The 20842-nt window shown below is 42.5% G+C and overlaps 1 protein-coding gene across 1 annotated transcript; it reads left to right on the forward strand.

Moving 5' to 3' along the window:
• The first annotated feature begins 1146 nt into the window (after nt 1-1146).
• CCDC83 (coiled-coil domain containing 83) lies at nt 1147-20349 on the forward strand. The gene is made up of 12 exons (XM_065675887.1): nt 1147-1200; nt 2943-3065; nt 4234-4351; nt 6313-6397; nt 8953-9121; nt 9701-9868; nt 13022-13113; nt 14244-14312; nt 15261-15382; nt 16385-16458; nt 18027-18211; nt 20167-20349. The coding sequence occupies exons 3-12, from the start codon at nt 4266-4268 to the stop codon at nt 20347-20349; spliced, it is 1233 nt and encodes a 410-aa protein (XP_065531959.1). The 5' UTR covers nt 1147-1200; nt 2943-3065; nt 4234-4265.
• Nucleotides 20350-20842: the final 493 nt, after the last annotated feature.

Genomic DNA, 20842 nt, shown 5'->3' on the forward strand with positions numbered 1-20842 from the left:
TGGAGGGAAGGGATGCCATCCAGAGGGACCTTGACACGCTTTTAAGGTGGGCTGATGCCAACCTTATGAAGTTCAACCACGGCAAGGGCAAGGTCCTACACCTGGGTCGGAGCAATCCCAGGCACAGCTACAGGTGGGGCAGAGAAGAGATTCAGAGCGGCCCTGCAGAGAAGGACTTGGGGGTGCTGGTCGATGAGAAAATGAACATGAGCTGGCTTCAGTGTGCGCTCACAGCCCAGAAAGCCAACCGTATCCTGGGCTGCATCAAAAGGAGCGTGACCAGCAGGTCAAAGGAGGTGATCCTGCCCCTCTGCTCTGCTCTTGTGAGACCTCACCTGGAGCATTGTGTGCAGTTCTGGTGTCCTCAACATAAAAAGGACATGGAACTGCTGGAACAAGTCCAGAGGAGGCCACGAGAATGATCAGGGGACTGGAGCACCTCCTGTATGAAGACAGGCTGAGGAAGTTGGGGCTGTTCAGCCTGGAGAAGAGAAGGCTGCATGGAGACCTCATAGCAGCCTTCCAGTATCTGAAGGGGGCCTGTAGGGATGCTGGGGAGGGACTCTTCGTCAGGGACTGTAGTGACAGGACAAGGGGTAACGGGTTAAAACTTAAACAGGGGACGTTTAGATTGGATCTAAGGAGGAAATTCTTTCCTGTTAGGGTGGTGAGGCACTGGAATCGGTTGCCCAGGGAGGTTGTGAGTGCTCCATCCCTGGCGGTGTTCAAAGCCAGGTTGGATGAAGCCTTGTGTGGGATGGTTTAGTGTGAGGTGTCCCTGCCCATGGCAGGGGGGTTGGAACTGGATGATCTTGAGGTCCTTTCCAACCCAAACTGTTCTATGATTCTGATTCTATGATTTTCAGATGACACAAGAGCTGCTATGGGATACTCAGGGGACGAGCTAACGGTGGCGAAAAGGAGGGATAACTCGGGGACATCCGTCCATGCACACGCCCTTGGCACTGCTCCGTGTGAAGGAGGCCCATGACCCGCACCACCGCGCTGCCGCCTCGGCTGACCGCGCTCCCTCCGCAGAGCCGCGCTCTTTACGCGGGCCTTTCCCCGCGGAGATCCCGCCAGAGGGCGCTGCTGCACCTCGGAAAGAGCCTATGGGCGTTGAGGCTCCCCGTTGCCTTGGCGACCGGCGGCTGTCGGCGCCGCTGCGGGCGGAGAGCGGCGGGTCCTGACTGAGTGCGGGTCGGGCGCCGGTAGCGGAGGGGCCTCGGGGGGGACCGGGGCAGCTCCAGCGTGTGGGTGCTGCGGGGGTACGGGGGGGGCCCGGGGACCCGGGGCGGAGTAGCCTCGGAGGGACAGGGAGGAGGGACAGCGTGTCGTGCGGTGGTGACGGGGGGTGTGGTGACTATTTAGGCCTTGCGGTGCCGAGGGCCGTGAGGCAGACTTGGATGTGAGTGGTGGCAGGGTAAGGGGAGACACTCCAGGCTTGTCTGTGTAGGGAATTGTCTGGACGTGGGTGCTCAGAGCGGCAGGGGACAGCATAGGGCAGCGGCTTAGGTACAGGGTGACTGCGACAGCGGCGTCTGGTGGCGGCGGACAGGGAGGCTCTGGCCGCTGTGAAGGGTTTGGCCACTGGTGGTGAAGGGGGCAGTGGGGAACGCAAGTGACACGCAGGAAGGATTGCGTAGGAAGGGATTGAGTGCAGAGGGAATCATAAGCATCCTTTGAAGACCAGGAAGGGGTTATGGTGTGGCTGCAGGGTGCTGAGGTAATTACTGGTAGGCACTGAGGGAGTGGAGGCTACTTGAGTGGCAGCTGCTTGAGATACAAGGGAGTAATGTGTATCTGGGATCTCCTTGCTGCTTCTAAGGATGTCCTGGCAACACAGTTATCAGTTGTGAAGGTGCTGGTAGTGATAATGGGGATCTGTCATAACCTATTTGGGAGAAGAAATAGATATTGTGCTCTGCAAATGGTTTAAATCTGCAGACAATTCTTGGTCCTCCAAAAAACATTCCCTTCTCTCATATGTATTTTTGGTGTCTTGCAAAATCCCGTAAATCTGTTATTAAAGTATGTTTTTGTTGCCTTGTACAGCTTGGAGGCTTTCTTGTTGCTCCCTGTACAGGAAGAATTTAATAAATACATCGCTGGAGCTCATCTGGGGCTGGAGTGCCAAGAAAAACCCAAAACCTTTTCAAAGTACTGCTGCTCAGAATGATTCAGTTTGTGCCCAGCTTTAGCGAAGAGATTTGATTATCCATTTAGTGTAAGGGACAGAATCATTATTAGCAACAACAATAATTCTTCAGAGATTGCTGTACTGATCTTACATTTCTGAGGAAAATCAGTAAAGTAAATGCTCAAGTGAATCAATACCAGTCCAGTTAATTCTGTGCTGAAGAATGACAGATTTGTTGTTAAACCTAAAGAATGCATCCTGCACTTGTGCCTTTGGGCTGGGAATTTTAAGGGGATTTATGGAAGCCAAGTACCAAACTTCCTTTATCAAACAGTCTGTACCAAACTTCTGAGGTTTTTTTACTTAATTTACTTGGCCTCCTTTTAGCATCTCAATCTTACAACAGTTGTGTGTTTAGGATGTTTAAAAGTTCCATGAAAAATATTGTATTAAATTGGTATCTGCAAAGGTTGTGTATAAATATTAAGGACTTAATATGGCTTCAGGCTCTAGTGGATGCTCAGGTACAAAAGCATTTGTTCTTGGATTGGTAAATGTCAGGTTTACTAAGTCACTCGGTATTGAAGTTCCACAGTAGAAACATTTTACTAACATGTAGCAACTATTAAAACTTTGACCTGGGACGTTTCAGAAATTCAAGGTATTGCTGGTGGGAGTCAGAAGTTTCCAGATTTCTGCAAATGGAATTAGCTGTATTGCTGACATAAATAATCAGGGGGTACAAAGACAGTGATTAATAGCTCTAGGCAATTATTCCTGAGCGTGAACTTCTCTTCAGCAGGAGAACAGCTAAAATCTGCACAAGCAGGTTTCCAGCAGAGTGGGAGTAAGATTCTTCAGGATAAAACATCACGAGAAAGATATTCCAAGGTGTGAGGAGCTGCGTGGGGGTATTAGTTCCAAGGTATGTTTACCCTTTCTTTCACTTCCTTTGCAGAGCTGCTTCACTGTGAGCATTCCTCTTACACACCATTCTGTGCCACACAGCTTACTGCCCTCAGCACCTTCACTTGTTTCAGCAGCAGGCATCAACTGCTCATCTAGGGTAGGAAGTTATTTTGGATACAGAAAGCTGACCTTGCCTTGCTTCAGGGCCAGCCTATGGATTAGAGTGCATCTGTCAATAGTCACTTTAACTTCATTCCCTTGATTTTACATTGATTTGGCAAGCTTGTTATGTGGCTTTCCATGGATTTTTTTTCTGTTTCCTTGCGCTCATTTTAATAGGAAAAGTATCCAACCTGTTGTATTTAGTCACAGTTATTACTTTAGTTACTAGTTATTCTATTAGTTTTTATCAATTTTAGCTATTAGTGTGATAACTGTTAGAATCAGAATTTGAAGGCAGAAAAGCAGTTCAATATGAAAACAGGTTACATAAAATGTTTATATTCATTCAGTAATAAAACCTCCCATGTTACATGAACTAATCTGGTTCTGGCATTTGACCATGTGACCACTAAAAGTGAGTAATCTTCATAAATGCCCTTTTCTTGTGACTCTTATTTTATATAATATATGCTACCAGTTCGATTACAGAACTGTTCATTGTCAGTTGAATCCTGAGGTTGGCAGTTGTGACAACATGCCCAGGGAATACTGCTGACATGCACAGCCCTTCAGAGAGCGGTTTTGTTCCAGCTCTGACAATGAAAACTGAGTTGCAGTGAAAGGCAAATATTCATAGTGCTAGGAGAACAGAAGGAGAGGGAAAGAGATGCATATTAACAAGGGGACTCGATAAAAGAAGCCTAATAAAGAAACAGAGACAAAGGACAGGAAAAGGAACAACTGCTTGTTTGATTTGCAAGAATGTAAAACCTAGTAACTAGTGACAGAGGCCACTGTTCTCCAACTCAGGGCAACACTTCAGGATGTCATAAAACCAAGGGCCTGAGTGCTATCCTGGGCAGGATTATTGCTGTCAAAAAGCCCCTCTCTTGTTTTGTTTATTTCAGAGCAGTTAGGAACTTGTCACAAGTGACAAAGTCTGGTGAACATATGACATTTTAGAAACCATTAATTTCTCTTTATTTTTCCTTCTTTTCTGCTTGCTCTTACTTCCCTTTTAGGTCTAACTTCTAGCACAAGTGTACTAAAAAGCATGGAAGAAAAGAAGAAAGAGGAGAAACCAGAAGAGCAATTTACAGACCCTGAATCAGCTGTCCCAGAATCCTTACTAGAGTTTCAGTAAGGATTAAGATATTTATTTTTTTTAAGATATTTAACTTTTCATTGATATAGAATATGTGAATGGATAAAACAGATAACAAAGACAACTTTTCCAGTTCAGGGCCTGAGCTGATTGACTATATTTTTCTTTCTTTCTTCCTCTCTCTTTTCTTTTCCTCTTGCTGTCTTCACCTCTATAATCTGTAACTTCTCTGTAACACTTGATTGAACAAGCAGCGTAATCATAGCACCATAGAATGGCTTGGGGTGGAAGGGACCTTAAAAGGGAGCTCATCCAGCTCCAACCCTCTGCCACAGGCAGGGACACCTTCCACTAGACCAGGTTGTTCCAAGCCCTGTCCAACACTGCCTTGAACACTGCCAGGGATCATAGAAGTGAATATCTGTCACATTCTGCTTTAGGAATTATCAAGTGTGTAGTATTTATTTAACTTCCATTCCTGCTTTTTCTTCTGTATATGGAAGCATGGATTCTGTAGTGAGTTTGTTATTTTGCAATTCCAGTACAGATTCCTGTTTCAGGATTGGTTAGGAACAACAGTCCCATGAATTACTTTCCTTAGTAACATCCTATAGATGACTGACAAAATTGTCATGGTAGTGGAGTGTTGTTCCTGGGTGCTTCAATCATCTAGATGGAACCTACTACACAGGGTTGAGAAAAACAGTATCATCAGTCTAACTGGTTTGTAGCTTTCACCTGAGAAATACCATAGAACTATAATCTAAAGAGGAAAGCACCAACATGTAGTGGAGAAAATAGCAAATTCTACTCATATAATTTTTCTTACATTAACCAAGTGATGGATACAGACTGCCACTTCATGGAAAATATTAAAGTAGCAGAAATGAAGACCATAGCAGTATTCTAACTACAGAAATGGTTTAAAATGGCAGGTCATTTAGGAGGTAACACTGTGTGGCCAAGCTGTCACCACTGCCTAACGAGTAATAGATTTTTGCTGTAGCCATATCCCCATATCTCTGCTCTAGTCTCTCTAACTAATATCCTTGTACTTATTGGAAAACCTGAAGGATACTGTGAACATATTGGCACCGGAGGATGCAAATCTAGTAACCTTCAATGACTGAGTGATCCAAACTTAGCCAAGAAAAAATTATCTTCTTTTAAAATAACTTAATACAACAGGGAGGGGCAAAAAACAAAACTCCAAAACAAAACCTCAAGGAAAAATAGCTGTTGAAACAGTAAAAGATACTGTGATAATTGTAATATTTGCTCTATTGTGCCATTTGGTGAATGAATTCTGGGATTAGAGGGAAAGATTATAGAGAATTTTACAAATAGACACCATTTGCAACCCAGTGTTTCTCATTCTAGAGAAGAGAACACACAAAAAATGCTTATTTTACAGCTGTGGCAAAGAGGATGACAAATAGTCTATGAACATTGTGAAAGCAGCAAGCTAGTTCTCTGACAAAAATGTATAAACATACTCAGAGCTGCAGTCCCTATTCCCTTAGTGCTTCTTAAAGGCTGCCGAGTTCTTAGTGTACAAATGCAGGTTATGAAGCTCAACAAGCCACATTTCCTGAAGAATTGAATTCCATTGAATTCTCCAGTTTGGGATTCAGCTGAGCTGTGTCTGACTGAGTTGCCTCTGTAGCAGAGAAGTAAATATTTCTGGAGCACAAACCATCTTGTCCTGAAAGAGACCTGTGTGATAGGTCAGCTAAACTGCACCCAGAGAGAAGAAACCAGCTTAATCCTCTCTAGTGGTTATGAAGGAACAGAATAACCAGGGATTCTGTTTCTCATGAAGGTCTAGATGTATATGGGAAATCATTTCTTTATGTATAGTAAGCAGACAGTGGTATCTACCCAGATTAGTCGCGATACGATACACAAACATTTAAGTTGTATTTACATCTAAACTAGTCTAAATAACATTCCTCTCCTGTTTTCATAAGGATGTCTCTTTACTCTTTCTCTGCAGAATTGAGGCAAAAGAAGAAGCAATTGACAAGGTTTTGCTTGCTTTGAAACAACTGGAAGAAAAGAACAAAGAATATTATGAAAGAGTAAGTGGTCGTGCATCCTTCTCCCAACGCATTTTATATGTGGTATTTTAACTGACAGATTCAACTTTATTCTTTTAAGCTTAATACTACATTGACTAAAATTAGCCCTCGCAGTGAATTTCTTACAGTCAATGAAACTACAGTTAGGAAGTGCTGAAAGTTAAAGTGTTATCTGAATTAAATGTGACATGAAGCGTAAATGTCCTAAATATAATATGCAAAAAAGGAGCTGCAGGAGTAGAGCATTGAGGAATAGGGCACAGCAGTAGGGTAAAGTGAGTTCAGTGAAGGTGTTCTCCAATCTAGATTTAGATTAGATATAAGGAAGAAGCTCTTCCCTGTGAGGGTGGTGAGGCTCTGGCACAGGGTGCCCAGAGAAGCTGTGGCTGCCCCATCCCTGGCAGTGTTCAAGGCAAGGTTGGATGGGGCTTGGAGCAAGCTGCTCTAGTGGAAGGTGTCCCTGCTTCTGGCAGGGGGCTGGAACTGGATGAGCTTTAAGGTCCTTCCCAACCCAAACTGTTCTGTGATTCTATGATTCTATCAATGCATGTGAGATCCTCAGTAACTAATTAAGTGTTTAATCTTACTCTGCAGCAAACACGGGTCAGCAACCCCCTTTCAGTAGGTAACTGCGTTGCAGTATCTTCAGATGTGCCCTTTTAAACAATACTGCAATATTTCAGCATACAAAGAATAAACAGTATTAACTTCATTTCTGTCAGTAGTATCAGCCGATCTAAACAAGTATTGAGATTTGCTGACCTTTGATTCACTTCTGAGGTCATGGAATTCCACAGGTTTCTGTGAGAGCTTACTGATTCTTGCAAACTTAGTTACAGTGAAAACTGTGCAAAAGAGAGTATCATGCAGTCGTTGAGGTGCAGTTTTTGGCACTGCTTGGTGAAGACTCACTTTCCTGTGGATTCAGATTTGGTTTGGGTCAATTTTAGAGCAAGATTATGTGGCTATTGGTGGCACCTGAGTGACACTTTAAAGAACTGCATATATGAACTGTATATAAAGAACCATATTAGTGCGAGGTGTCCCTGCCCATGGCAGGGGGGCTGGAACTAAATGATCTTAAGGTCCTTTCCTACCCTAACTATTCTATGATTCTATAATATGACATCTGATGACTGAGACAGTGAACTTTGAAAGTGGGTATATACAGTTACCTAATGAAATAAATTCAAATAGCTCAAAAATCCTTAAATTGGGTTATGTGATTGAACACTGTTGCAGACTGCACCACTTCCTATAGCAGGAAAAATGTCTCTTTATCCTTCCCATGCTGATACTTGCCCTGTATCTGTTCAGACATCCATTTAGCTTTCCTTGGTGTTACTTTCTGTCTTGAAGCATGGATGGTGTTTCATTTGTGGCCTTAAGTATCAGTGGAAATATCATTTGGCTCTTCTCTCTGCAGACATCTGAAGTCTCTTATGGTTCTTCCCCCAGTTTGCTGCTAGCTCGTGGTCTCACAAGGGCTCCTTTGTATTTTAGTCTGTGCAAGGTACTTCAGGGCATACTTGAAGTAGTATTTGCTTGATTTACCTATGTTTTGACAGCTCTTTGAGCTCCATTCTTTATTTCCTTAGTGTTACTGAGTGATTTAGAGTTAATCCATCTAGAAGTGGTGAATGCTTGAAACTCTGTACTGAACAGTCACTGTTACAGTTATGGTATCCTTTGAGAGCAAACATATTTGAAATTACTGACCACGTAACTTGTCACTTGAGAGGGCCATGGTAAGGGGTTATAACTGCAGTTGTGGAATCAGTATAACTAATTTCAGCTCTTTACAAGACTTTCTCCTATGGGTATATGAAAGTAACCTGCTTGACTGATGACATTTCTACATGAAGTTGGTACATTCTCATCACGAATGAACGTGAAATAAATAACTCCTAAAAATAAATACTGTTATTAAGCTGACCCACAGGAGGCCTACAAGGGTACCAGAAAGAATCTGTGACTACTGATGTTCTGCACCAAGTCCAGCAGTCATTTGTCTCTCATTTCCTTAGTCTTGGAGTTACTGAGGAAAATTTTGAGACTTGCACACTCTCCCTTCTGCTCCATCCTTTTTGAATATAGGATCATAGAATAGTTAGGATTGGAAAGGACCTTGAGATCATCTAGTTCCAGCCTCCCTGCCATGGGCAGGGACAACTTGCACTAGACCATGTCACCCAAGACTCCATCCAACCTGGCCTTGAACACTGCCAGGGATAGAGCATTTACCACTTCTCTGGGCAACCCATTCCAGTGCCTTACCACCCACACAGTAAAGAACTTCTTTCTTATATCTAACCTAAACTTCCCCTGTTTAAGTTTGAACCCATCACCCCTCGTTCTATCACTACATTCCCTTAATAAAGAGTCCCTCTCCAGCATCCTTGTAGGACCAAGACGAAGAGATGTTTAGCTGAGTGGTTTTGCAGTGCATCTTGGCACTGGGTCAGATTTTACTTTTCTTCACTACTTACACTTGTCACTTGGAAAACCAATTTGAAACTGGTTTTATACATGCTTTTTCTTCTGCTCTTTCATAGTATGAGCTGCTGAAGAAGGAGCTGCAGGCACGCATCAGGCGCTTACTGGAGCAAATAGAGGAAGAGCAGAAAGAACGAGATAAGAGGGAGATTGTAACTAGGGATGATGTGGAGAAGTCGCTGATAGCAACATGGCAGTATGTTAAGGACAAAGAACAACTTCTGGAAGGTGTGCCGTGAGTTGTGGAAGTTGCAGTTGACACCCTTGGGATTTAGTACTTCTTTTTGTATTTTAAATCAAGATTCAACTTCCTTGTTGAAGCATAAAGCTTTTCACCCCAAAATTAAGCTCTCTCAATGTGGTATGAGACTGTCGAGGGTTTATAAGTAAATCTGTTCCTTCCAAGTGATGTAGACCACTGTGCAAGTGCAGTGGCAAGTCATGAAAACCCAATGGCTCCAATGGAAGATTATGATGGCAGCAAATATTACCAGTTTTGATTGTTTAGAGCCCTGGCTGCCATCCCTGTGACTCTCTGTGGGACACACATGTGCGTTTGATTACATTTCAGTGAGAACTGTTGGCTCTCCTTGGCAGAAGAAGCAAGCTGTTTTCAGCAATGATGGTGACCCTTTACACTACATGAGGCCATCATGTTGTAATGTATTGTGGGGCAGAAGAAGCATGCTTCTTTCACCAATCCCACTGAAAGTGCTTTTATTAAAGATTTTGATGAAGTAAGAATTATGAACTATCAGTTCAAGAAGCTGGTAAAGAACCTGCCTTCTGTTACTCTGATTTTCATAGATCTGCATTCCCAAATTGAAGAAACCAACCAAAAAATCTCAGTAAAGCAGAGTGAGAAAGATGATTGCTTGGAGTACAAAAATGTAGGAAGTAAAATAGAAGCTAAGAAGATTATGAGTCTGGAAAAAGACATTAAAGAAGTCAAAGATGCTTTCCACAGAGCTACAGGTCAGTTTACAGCTGTACACATTTTTGGTCAGTTACGAGCTGCAAAGATTTGCTTTACAGCTGGTGTAAAGCAAATCTTAGAGGCTTTTTGTATATTACTTGTGGAATTAATTAAATTATATGTATAATTTGAGGTCATATTCTGGTAATTTCTGTGAAGTTTTCCAAGACAGTGTACCTGAGGTGGGCTGCATAATTGCCTTTCCCTTCCCCTTTCTGTTCCCCTTTCCTTTTCCCTTTCCTTTCCCTTTCCCTTCCCCTTTCTGTTCCCCTTTCCTTTTCCCTTTCCTTTCCCTTTCCCTTCCCTTTCCCTTTTCCTTTTCCTTTTCCTTTCCCCTTTCCTTCTCCTTTTCCTTTCCCCTTTCCTTTCCCTTCCCTTCCCTTCCCCTTTCCTTTCCCCTTTCCTTTTCCCTTTTGTTTCCCTTGTCCATTCCCTTTTCCTTCTTCTTTTCCTTTCCCCTTTCCTTTCCTTTCCTTTCCTTTCCCTTCCCTTCCCTTCCCTTCCCCTTTCCTTTTCCCTTTCTTTTTTCCTTTCCTTTCCCCTTTGCTTTCCCTTTTTCTTTCTCCTTTCCTTTCTCCTTTCTTTTCTCCTTTCTTCTTTACCCTTTCTCTTTTCCCCTTTCTCCTTTCCTTTCTCCCTTTCTTCCCTTCCCTTCCCATTTCTTCCCTCTTCTCTCTTTTTTTCTCTTTTTAATCTATTTCCCTCTTTCTTTCTCTCTCTCTCTCTGAAAGTCCCTTTATTAAAGAATCAAAGTCACAGGAATTACGAACACTTCAAGAAACTGATCAGACTGTCTCTTAACAACTTCCTGTCAAATACAGGCAGCCCATTTCTAAAAACTGTTCCTGTGAAGGACAGCAGGTTTCTAAATATAAGTTACATCTATTGAGGTCACCTACACATAGGACTCTCTCAGCAGTCATGCTTGAAAACGTTGACTCTGCTGCTGTTGCTTCTTATCGTGCTCCAAGCACTTCACATGTGGAAAACTCTTTTGATGGGAAAGTGCTATGAGCTCATTCTTGAGTCTTTTCGGCTGAGCATGGTTGAAATGCAGAAGTAGAGGGAGCTGTTGTGCCAGTGGTCTGAGCTTTGTATAGTCCCATGCATGAGGCCCTGCAAAACTGCCGCTACAGACATACACAAATACTGGGAACTGCTTCAATACTGACACAACAGTGGAATGAATTTGAGAGGTTATGTATTCTGCTGTTGAGTGCTTCACAAAGGTTTCTTTACTACTGCACTATTTTAAAACCTTTTAAATATTTTTGCTGTTACATACCCCATGTTTCCAACACGACAAGGATGTCTTGGTTTTTCTCCTTTATGGCCCTCTCAGTATGCATAGCCACGGCCAAGCAGCTGGTAGTAACAGGCAGTGACACTGCTCTAAGGGTCTCTGTATATTCTGTGCCAACCATTACCAGGCATCAAGTACTGTGGATAAGAGCCAGATATCTTTTTGTCTTTTGAAACATATTTGATCCCAGTTAAGACCTGCACTGTGCTTTCTACATCATCAGATAGCTTGTCAGATATCCATGTCTGTATTCAGGAGAGGTTGATATTTTTCAGTATGCGTTTTCCATGCTCTGAATCAATCTAAAACTTTGCTATACAGCTGCTGAGCTATGAAATGAAAAAGAGAATGGGCTTTTATATAGAATGCCAGAATGAGCCAATAGGAACATTCTGTCTGACCTGCATGTCACAGGGTTCAATCTGTGGTCGAATGGAAGTGTATTTATAGAAAGCCTGTTACAGAGGTACATATAGCAGTTGCCTAGTTAACATACTACAGAATGATGCAGCCAGTACTGGATGTTAGCAGTCTATTTTACTCAGCTTCCTAAAATCTAACATACAAAGTGGCTGGGGAGTACAGTTTTCCAGCCGATCAAAAAGAAAATTAACCCAAACCCAAAGAGAAATAAATCTAACAAGCTGACAGAGTGATGCAGCAGCAAACTGGGGTTGTTCACTCCCGAAATGTGTAACAGGTTTATGGAATGAAATAAGCGTAAGTGAAGAGGTTTCTGTCTCTGTAGGGCTTGATGTTGGCACAGTTCATGTGATCTGGTGATGACACTTTAAACAAAATTGCCAGAGGGGAGAAGAAACAAAAGAGTGCCCTACACTTAAGTGAGGTGTGGGGAGAACAGTGTTGCTGTGAGTGTTAGGGCAAATAGCCTCCTTAGAAACAGTAAGTATATGTGAAGAGTTCCTCCTTTTCTGCATTCTCCCAGCACAGCTCAGGTTATTTAGCTGTGTGAAAGAATGAAAAGATGAATTAATAATAGTCTATAAGTACTTCCATTTCACTCGGCCAAGTCTAGATGGTAGGTTGATTAAGGCAGGCCAGCTTTTACTGTAAATTAAGAACTAATGCACAACTAATGCACCTTTCATATTTGACAGCCTTTGACTCCGCAGTGGGTCCATGACCATTTACAGCCAAGCCTGCAATAGGCTGTCTGCAACACAAGTGCAGAGCTAGGAACAAGTATGAAGTGCTTTCCTTCAAAGAAAACTACTACAATCTCATTCACTCCTTCAAAAGGAGAAAACGCAAGCAGCAGGGGGCTGTTTTGCATAGCACAAAAACAACTGAAGGAAAGGATGCAATAATTAAATAGCAAGTGACTAGAGCTGAAAGCTAAATTCAGCCTGGAGAAGGGAAGCTGTGTGGAAACCTCATAGCGGCCTTCCAGTATCTGAAGGGGGCCTACAGGGATGCTAGAGAGGGACTCTTCATCAGGGACTGTAGCAGTAGGACAAGGGGTGATGGGTTCAAACTTAAAACAGGGGAAGCTCGGGTTAGATATAAGGCAGAGCTTGCTTACTGTGAGGGTGGTGAGGTGCTGAAATGGGTTGCCCAGAGAAGCTGTGGCAGCCTCATCCCTGGCAGTGTTCAAGACCAGGTTAGACAGAGCCTTGGGTGACATCGTCTAGGATGAGGCATCCCTGCCCATGGCAGGGGGTTGGAATTGGATGATCTTAAGGGCCTTTGCAACTCAAACCATTCTATGACTCCATGTGATGCTGGCTGATAAATTCCAGTTTATCTATTAAATGTCAATTATCTAGTTGTTAGGAGAAATGGATGTCAAATAATGATTTCTGAGTTCTTTTTTTTGTTTGTTTTAAAGAATATTACAGAAATGCTTTGAAAGCAATGGAAGAAGAAAATACCAGCCTGGTTTTGAAGCACATGGACTTAGTTAAGGAACAGGCCCCTGAGGTATTCCTTCTGCCCTTTTACAAGTGCTAACTGTATCATAGTTAGGATTCATGTACTCTGCATTAATAATCACTTTCACTTGAATTAAGACTTGGAACTTTTCTGATAACTTGAGAGTAAAATACATGTACATTTTCTTACCAGACATGACACTGGTTATTGTTATACACACATGTACTTTTGGTTTTACATCAGACTAACAATGAATAGATGTGAGGGCATTTTCCAAGCAAGGTATGGGAAACTGGGGCACCATGCACTGACTTCACTTGTTCAAGAGCAAGTCACTTTTGCTGTGACTTCAAACAACAATTAACACACTAAGAGATTGTCTGCGTTGAAATATACATCAATTTGAAAAGTACTTTTAAACTTACTTACTTTAAAACATTTAAAATGTCAAAATAGGGCAGTCTGCAGTAAAATTCAGGTTTATTGATACATACATATATATATATAAATATATATTGGGTCATGTCTGCCAGCTGATTTGCAAAGTATTTATGGTGAGGTCTTCTTACACTCACAAAATGCAGAGTGTGCTTCAATACAAATCATTGCTTGGGACCATTAGGTATTTAAATTCCCTGACTTCAGTGCTGGTATATTCAATCTTGTGAGAATATAATCCAAAGGACTGTGTTCACGGTGATCTACAGGTGATTTCCTCTCCCCAGCTGTTCCTTTCCACTTACTGACATCAATAACTGTAGCCTTGGCTCATGAGCATGGACCTCTGCATGTTTAAGTCACTTGTCATGGATCAGTTCTGATTAATTTGTGATTTTGCCTGGGTTTTTTGATAGTTAAAGCTTTGATTTCCTGAAAAGAGGAAGATTTGGGCAGTAATGGGAACATAGCAGAACTTGTTAGGTGAAAAGGGAATGTCCTATCTTAATATGGGAAATTAAAATCTTGGTAAATTACTTGACATATAAACTGCACTAGTCAGGATGATGGAGAAACGTGGCCCTGGGGACTAAATCCCCTTGTGATCCCTCAGGGGATGCTACAGGCTGTTGTGTGGATGTTTCTTAGTTGTTTCCTGCTCAAGAGCAGAAGGCTCTCTGTAGTCTGCAGCACTGTCAAAGTCCGGCTTTCAGATGAGATCTCAAATTGTGTTTCCTCAGAATGCTGTGAGATACTTAGACAAAGACAGCTGCAGAGAAATTGAAGAGAATGGCTGGCTAAAAGAAGAGGTAAGAGCATCACTTGTGTACAGTTGATCATGGTAGATCAGTTTTGAAGCACCATAGCCTACAGTCATATCTGGTTCCAGTGATGAGCCTCTGAAGACTTCCAAAGGAAAAGGAGAGCAATTTTCCTGTAATTACTCTGCAGTCCTGAGCAGCAAACAGTGTATGCAGTGAATAAAGGTAAAGATGAACATCTGCGTTCACCAATGAAAGAATCGTTTTCCTGACCAAGCAGTTAAGTATTTGTATCTACAGAGATAAGAATACTCTGTAGTGTAAAGTCCCTGCCATCTAAGTATTTGGAGAGTGTACATTTGAATTGCATTAAAGTTCTGGTGGTGCTGTATTGAAACAAGAAAGCTGGAGAGGGAATTTTTAGAAGAGCCTGTAGGGACAGGACAAGGGGGAATGGCTTTAACCCACCAGAAGGGAGGTTTTGATGAGACATCTAGATGCTCCTCCCTGTGAGGGTGCTGAGGCGCTGGCACAGGATGCCCAGAGAAGCTGTGGCTGCCCCACCCCTGGCAGTGTTCAAGGCCAGGTTTGATGGGGCTTGGAGCAACCTGCTCTAGTGGAAGCAGTCCCTGCCCATGGCAGGGGGTTGGAACTAGATGGTCTTTAAGGGTTTTCTCTCCAAAGCTCTGATGTGAAAGCAAGAAAGAAAAATGCAGAGCTTCTCTCTACCAGACCTATGTGGCTATATGAGAAGGTTTTGCTCTCAGAGTTGCAAAGCCCAAATGTGTGGCTCTGATTGACAGAGTTGTGCTGGTAAATGGCTCTAATAAAGGTGTGAATGAACCAGAGAGGCCTTCCCTTGCCTGAAAATGTGTCACTGTTTCTCAACCTGTTATAGCAAAGTATGTGCTATTAAGATAGTCACAGTGAAATCTTTCTACAATGGGTATAGCCTTTCTATGATGATCCTATTATTTTTGCTTTCGTTGTCAAAAGGTTAAGCTGTACCAAAAGGAAGTAAGTGATTTGAAAGCCTCAATTCAACTCCTGGAAGAAGAAAATATCACTTTAGTGGCAAAACTGGTTGATAGCAGACTTGAGTATCTTGGAGTACCCAGGTAAAATGAAGCCTTGACAGACTCGGAAGGGATTCATCTTTGTAAAAGATAGTGCTGCCTTCAGCTTTTAAAGCTATTTGGGTTCTCCTACAGCAAAGCCAAGGTAGTTTTCTAGTTGAGCAGAAGCAGGATTTGACTGGGTATGTGTGGAACTTGTTTCTCTGAAGAATGCCTGTGCCATTGTGACCTCCTCAATACCAAAATTCAGGGAAGAAACTGGGTTCTTTAATAATCTCTTAAGACCTAATGACACTTTCTTTTAGTGGGGATACCAGTGGGGCTTGGAAATAGTTTCTTTCTGCTGTAATTGTCTCGGACCAAGTCCTGAGTAATAGATTTTCCCTTTTCTGTTAGCAAAATGTTTAAGGATATGAAGATTAATATATAAATAAATGATGTTTTGCAATCTCAAATGAAATGGATGACCTGGTACCGAGTAAGGAAGAGACTTTGGGTTAGGTCTATCTGTAGAGGTGTCTGTAGTATTAGTTTATTTGTATTGAAATTATCTTGTTCCCTATAGAAAGATTAATTTAACCCCAGAATACCAACATGAATGGTATCAAAAGCACAGTGTAACAATGGGAATGATCCATCTCCATTTTTCAGTCCCAGCCCAGTGATTTCAGCCATATTGCAGAGAAAGGTTCCAAGTCTTAAGAAGTGACCTTCTTTCTCTCCTCTCCAAACTTTGGACTACTTTTAAGTGAGAGCTGCCAGCTGTGGTTTGAATCTTGGACTGACTGGAGACTATAACATTTGTTTTCTTTTAGTCTCATGGACATAGTTGAACTGAAGCACTAAGAATAAGAAAGAGCAGCTTTTTAGCCACTAAGCTACCTGGCTGCCTCCAGTGCATTTTTAAACCATTGCGCTATTCTGCCTTTGTGGTTAAGCAGCAAATGGCTTTGAGAAAGGGTGTTCTCCCCCCAAAACATTGCACAAGACAATTCAGAAAGCCAATTCAGGCCTTTAATATGTGTTTATCTTTTAATTCCATAGGCATCTTGCAGCTGGCTTGCCAGATGAGTTTCTAAAGGATGGAATGAAAGCAGTAGAGTATAGCGAGTATGCAGGTAAGGCACATGCACCTTCTAAGAACTGATAAGTTACGGAACATTTATATGCTTTTTATTTCTTTATTATCAAACGGATGTTTGACAAGATGAACACTTGATTTCCCACTTAACTGCAGGCACCACAGCAACGATAGACTGTAGTTTGTGTTAAGAAGACAAACCCACAATCTACCTTTAATACAGTCTTAAAATTGAAATCGGTGTTTAAATTGTAGAATCTAGACCTAGCCTGGAATGTGGGCACAGGACTGGCCATATATTATGAAGATATGATTCATATCTTAATCATAGAATCACAGAATCATCGAATCCCAGGTTAGAAGGGACCTCAAGAATCATCTGGTCCATCCTTTCTAGGCAAAGCATGACCCAGACTAGATGTCCCAGCATCATGTCCAGCCAAACGTTAGAAGTGTTCAACATTGGGGAATTCACTCCTTCGCCGTGGAGATTATTCCAATGGCTGATCATTCTTACTGGGATAAATTTTCCACTTGTATCCAGTCAGAATCTCCCCAGGAGTAAGTTGTCCCCATCACCCATAGTCTTTTCCATGTAACTCCTTGTAAAAAGGGAGCCTCTGTCTTTTTAGCCACCCTTTACATACTGGAACATGCTGATAAGGTCTACCCTGAATCTTCTCCAGGCTGAACAGTCCCAGCTCTCTCAGCCCTTCCTCATATAGCTCCTCAGTCCTTGGAACATTTCTGTGGCCCTTCTCTGCACCCTCTCCAGTCTATTCTTTACTGATCCATGTCACCATAACTTCACATTGTGTCTTGTCCCTGAGAGATTACTCTTGAACTCCTTTCATTTGCACTGTACATGCACTTTACATTCATTCTGACACTGAGATACACTGGACTTAAATGATAAATGAATCCCTAGCAACAGCAGATGAAGCTACACAGAGCTCAGCTTAAACTGAACATCCTGGTAAGCAGTACTCAATTTGGGCCAAATTTCCACTTATTCTGGTGTGCCCTAAAGAAGGATGTACCACTAGGCAAGAAGGACCATGTGAGTGTGCTTGTCTGTTTAGGGTGTTTTCTATGGATTCCTTAGTATCACATGTTTTATTTTACATCTCTGTGTGAGTAGAAGAAAGAGGGGGGAAGAAAGGACACAATTAAATCAAAGAGGTAAGCTGCAAAAACTGAAGCCATACATTTACAGATACATGAACAAGTCTGTTGAAGTTCTGACCAGTTCAGCCATAGGTGGACCTTTCTGGAACTATCAGACACCAGCAAACACATTGACTAAGGCTTTTGAATTTGATATATGTTTATTTTGAGCAGTTCAGTTCTATTACCTTTGCTAGGCCTTTACAGTAGTTATTGGGAGAAGAAGGTTTTGTTCCAATAACCTGGAGTCAAGTCCTTGTCCTAGGCAAACTCCACATTTGGCTTGGCTTGCCAATTAAAAGTCTTCCCAAGCTGTTCTTTGCATTGCACTGGCCAAGCCACATTAAGGATTGCAGGCAATGCTCATACCAAGTATTAATTCTGGTCTTCATAGAGCTTAACAATTCCATACACATCATTATTCTTCTCTTTAAACAGCAGAGGCAGATGGGGATGAAAGCCTCAGAAGTGCCACAGACTCCTGTCAGAAAACAAAATCCTTTCCAAAGATTCAGTCTACATCAGACACTGAGGAGCCCCAAGAGAGTGACGGGGAGATACCGGAACAGTCACTCACTCCAACCCTGGGCAGCCTCTTTTATGAAGATGAAAAAGATTTCCAGGTATGAATTCAAGTAATTGGGTCTCTCACTGACACATCTTTCAGTACAGAGCATGAGTTACTGCCAGCAGAGTTCTATTCCCATTGGTGTCATGGCAGGAAAAACTCCCATCTCTTTTACTATGTGTACAATTCAGATGTGTAATGATAGGCACATGGTGCTATTTGAGGTGGTAAGGACACTCCTTTTCCTTCATATGCTGGGCCAGAAGAGCATGGGTTCTGTGTCATACCAGCCAGCATCATATGGATGGTTTGGATACCTTAGGGCATTTCTGGTACCAGAGACACACTGTTTTGGTGTCTTAGGAATCAGCACACATGACTGTCAGGGTGAAATTCCCACTAGAAAGAATTCTGGATGTCACTTTGTGAATTGCACAGACTCATTCACTTCATTCATGGTCCTTCAAAGTTTATGTTGCATAGTAGCATTAAAGGGTCAACAAGTAATGTATTTCTTCAACAGAAAACCAGGATGAAGGTGTTGCTGGGTGCAAAATACAGGGGTTGAGAAAATAAAAAGGTACAGATTATATGTAAATAGGCAGAGAGATCTCCCAAGGCAGAGAGATCTTCCTCCAAAAGAAGTGGTGGCACTTGCCTTGGGAGATCCTTGATCCCAGGCTGCAAAACGATGCTTCCTGGGTGCCTTTGATTCTATACTCAAGATGTGAATCAGAGTCCCAGATTGGATTGGGTTGGAAGGGACATTATAGCTCATCCAGTTCCAACCCCCTGCCACAGTCAGGGACACCTTCCACTAGGCCAGGTTGCTCCAAGCCCTGTCCAACCTGGCCTTGAAGTGAACTGAAAACTTTAATACATTTCTAAATAAACTAAGTACTCTCAGAAAATATATTGCTCTACATCATAGATTTCTACTGCTGATTAAAGCAGATGCTACAGACATGGTGCAAATTGCAGGGCTTGCTGTGTGAAGATACTTCTCCGGGTTTCTTTACCCTTGAATATTCAATTCAAACTTACTCAGTGATGAGTTTAGGGGTTTTTAAAGAAAGGAAACCCCATAACTCTTTTCCTAGAAATTTGCCATTAGTTTGATTAATACCTTGCAACTTGTGTTCAGAGAAATGACCCTGTTGCCTTGATCAGAGACTAACTTAAGGAGTGCCTCTGTCCTGAAAAGTCATGTAGAGAAATGAACAACATTTAATCAAAACAGATCTCCCCACGTGTTTGTTTCCTTGCTGGTGTCACCCTGGGAGATGAACGCTTTACTTCTTTCTCCCAGCTGTTAGCACTGCGGAGCCCACCCCACATGAAGGCTGTAGGTGCTGCTGACAGTCACTCCCACAAATGAAGGTATAATTGCAGACAGAGGAGGTGCATTAGCAAGTATTAAGAATCCATTCGTTAAATAGAGGTGATTCAACAGTTGCGCTGTAGCATTCCTCCTTCCCTCTCCTTGGCTTTGGCCATATGGTGCTGCTCCTGCCCTTAGGGAACCCATAGTGCACATTGGCCTTTCCTGTAGCTGATTCACTCATTAATCCAGCATCAAAACTTGCCTTTTCTTCTCCTCCTGAATTACTTTTCTGTTGGGTTAGTCAACCCAAGTGAGTCAGACGTTTGGAGAAGACCAGCGCCTACACAGATGTGGTGGAAGCATGCAGCTGGACTTGGAGCTCTCTCTTTTGGCAGCAGTGAGCTGTTGGATTAGTTTAAGTCTTCTCACAGACCTGAACTTGAGACAGAATGTGCTTTGTAGAGAAAGGGATATAGGTGAAATCATACAGGGGAAGAGGAGGGCATTAGGGCTGCAGCCTCCTAAAATGAGCTGGCTGGTAAACCAAGCCTGTTAACACATTACCCAACATACAACCCCAGGGCAGCATCTTTACCATTGCTTTAAAAAAGAAAATTACTGGGTTTTTTTTGAAGAAAGCTGCTTTTCCATGTAATTGCACAAGAATAATATTCTTTCTTCCTAAGGAACACTTAGAACTGGCTCCGCTGGAGACAAAGCTGATGTGTGTGATTGGAAAAGCTATGCCTATTCATAAACAAGAAGAAATGCCAAACAGAAGGGGCACAGAAGACGGCACGGGTCATAAATCCGACAGGCGCATCACAGCTCGGATGATCAGGGCTTTATCTAAAGAAAAGGTTGCTTAAGAACGGACAAACTGTGCTGTTAACCTGGGACTGTAATGTTTTCAGTTCATTAAATATTTGCTCTATTCTTCAAGGAGCATGTGGCACTGGGCTTTGTGAGAACTCTTTTTTGAATGCCTGAATCATGATTTACACGTTTAAATTTAATGCAAGGTATGTCTGTGTGCAGATGGGCATGGAGAGGGTGCTTTTCTTACCAAAGAGAGAGCTCTTGCACATTTTATGGGCTTCTCAGTCACAGAATCACAGAACAGTTTGGACTGGAAGGGACCTTAAAGCTCATCCAGTTCTGCAGGCAGGGACACCTTCCACTAGAGCAGGTGGCTCCAAGCCCCATCCAATCTGGCCAGGGATGGGGCAGCCAGAGCTTCTCTGGGCAACCTGTGCCAGTGTCTCATCACAGTAAAGAATTTATTCCTAATGTCTAATAGGAAATGTTCCTAATTTTCTTAATACCTTCTTTGAAAATGTCTGATGAGTCCATGTAGCTGCA

This window comes from Lathamus discolor, chromosome 4 (assembly GCF_037157495.1).
Source record: "Lathamus discolor isolate bLatDis1 chromosome 4, bLatDis1.hap1, whole genome shotgun sequence".
NCBI classification, from domain to species: Eukaryota; Metazoa; Chordata; class Aves; order Psittaciformes; family Psittacidae; genus Lathamus; species Lathamus discolor.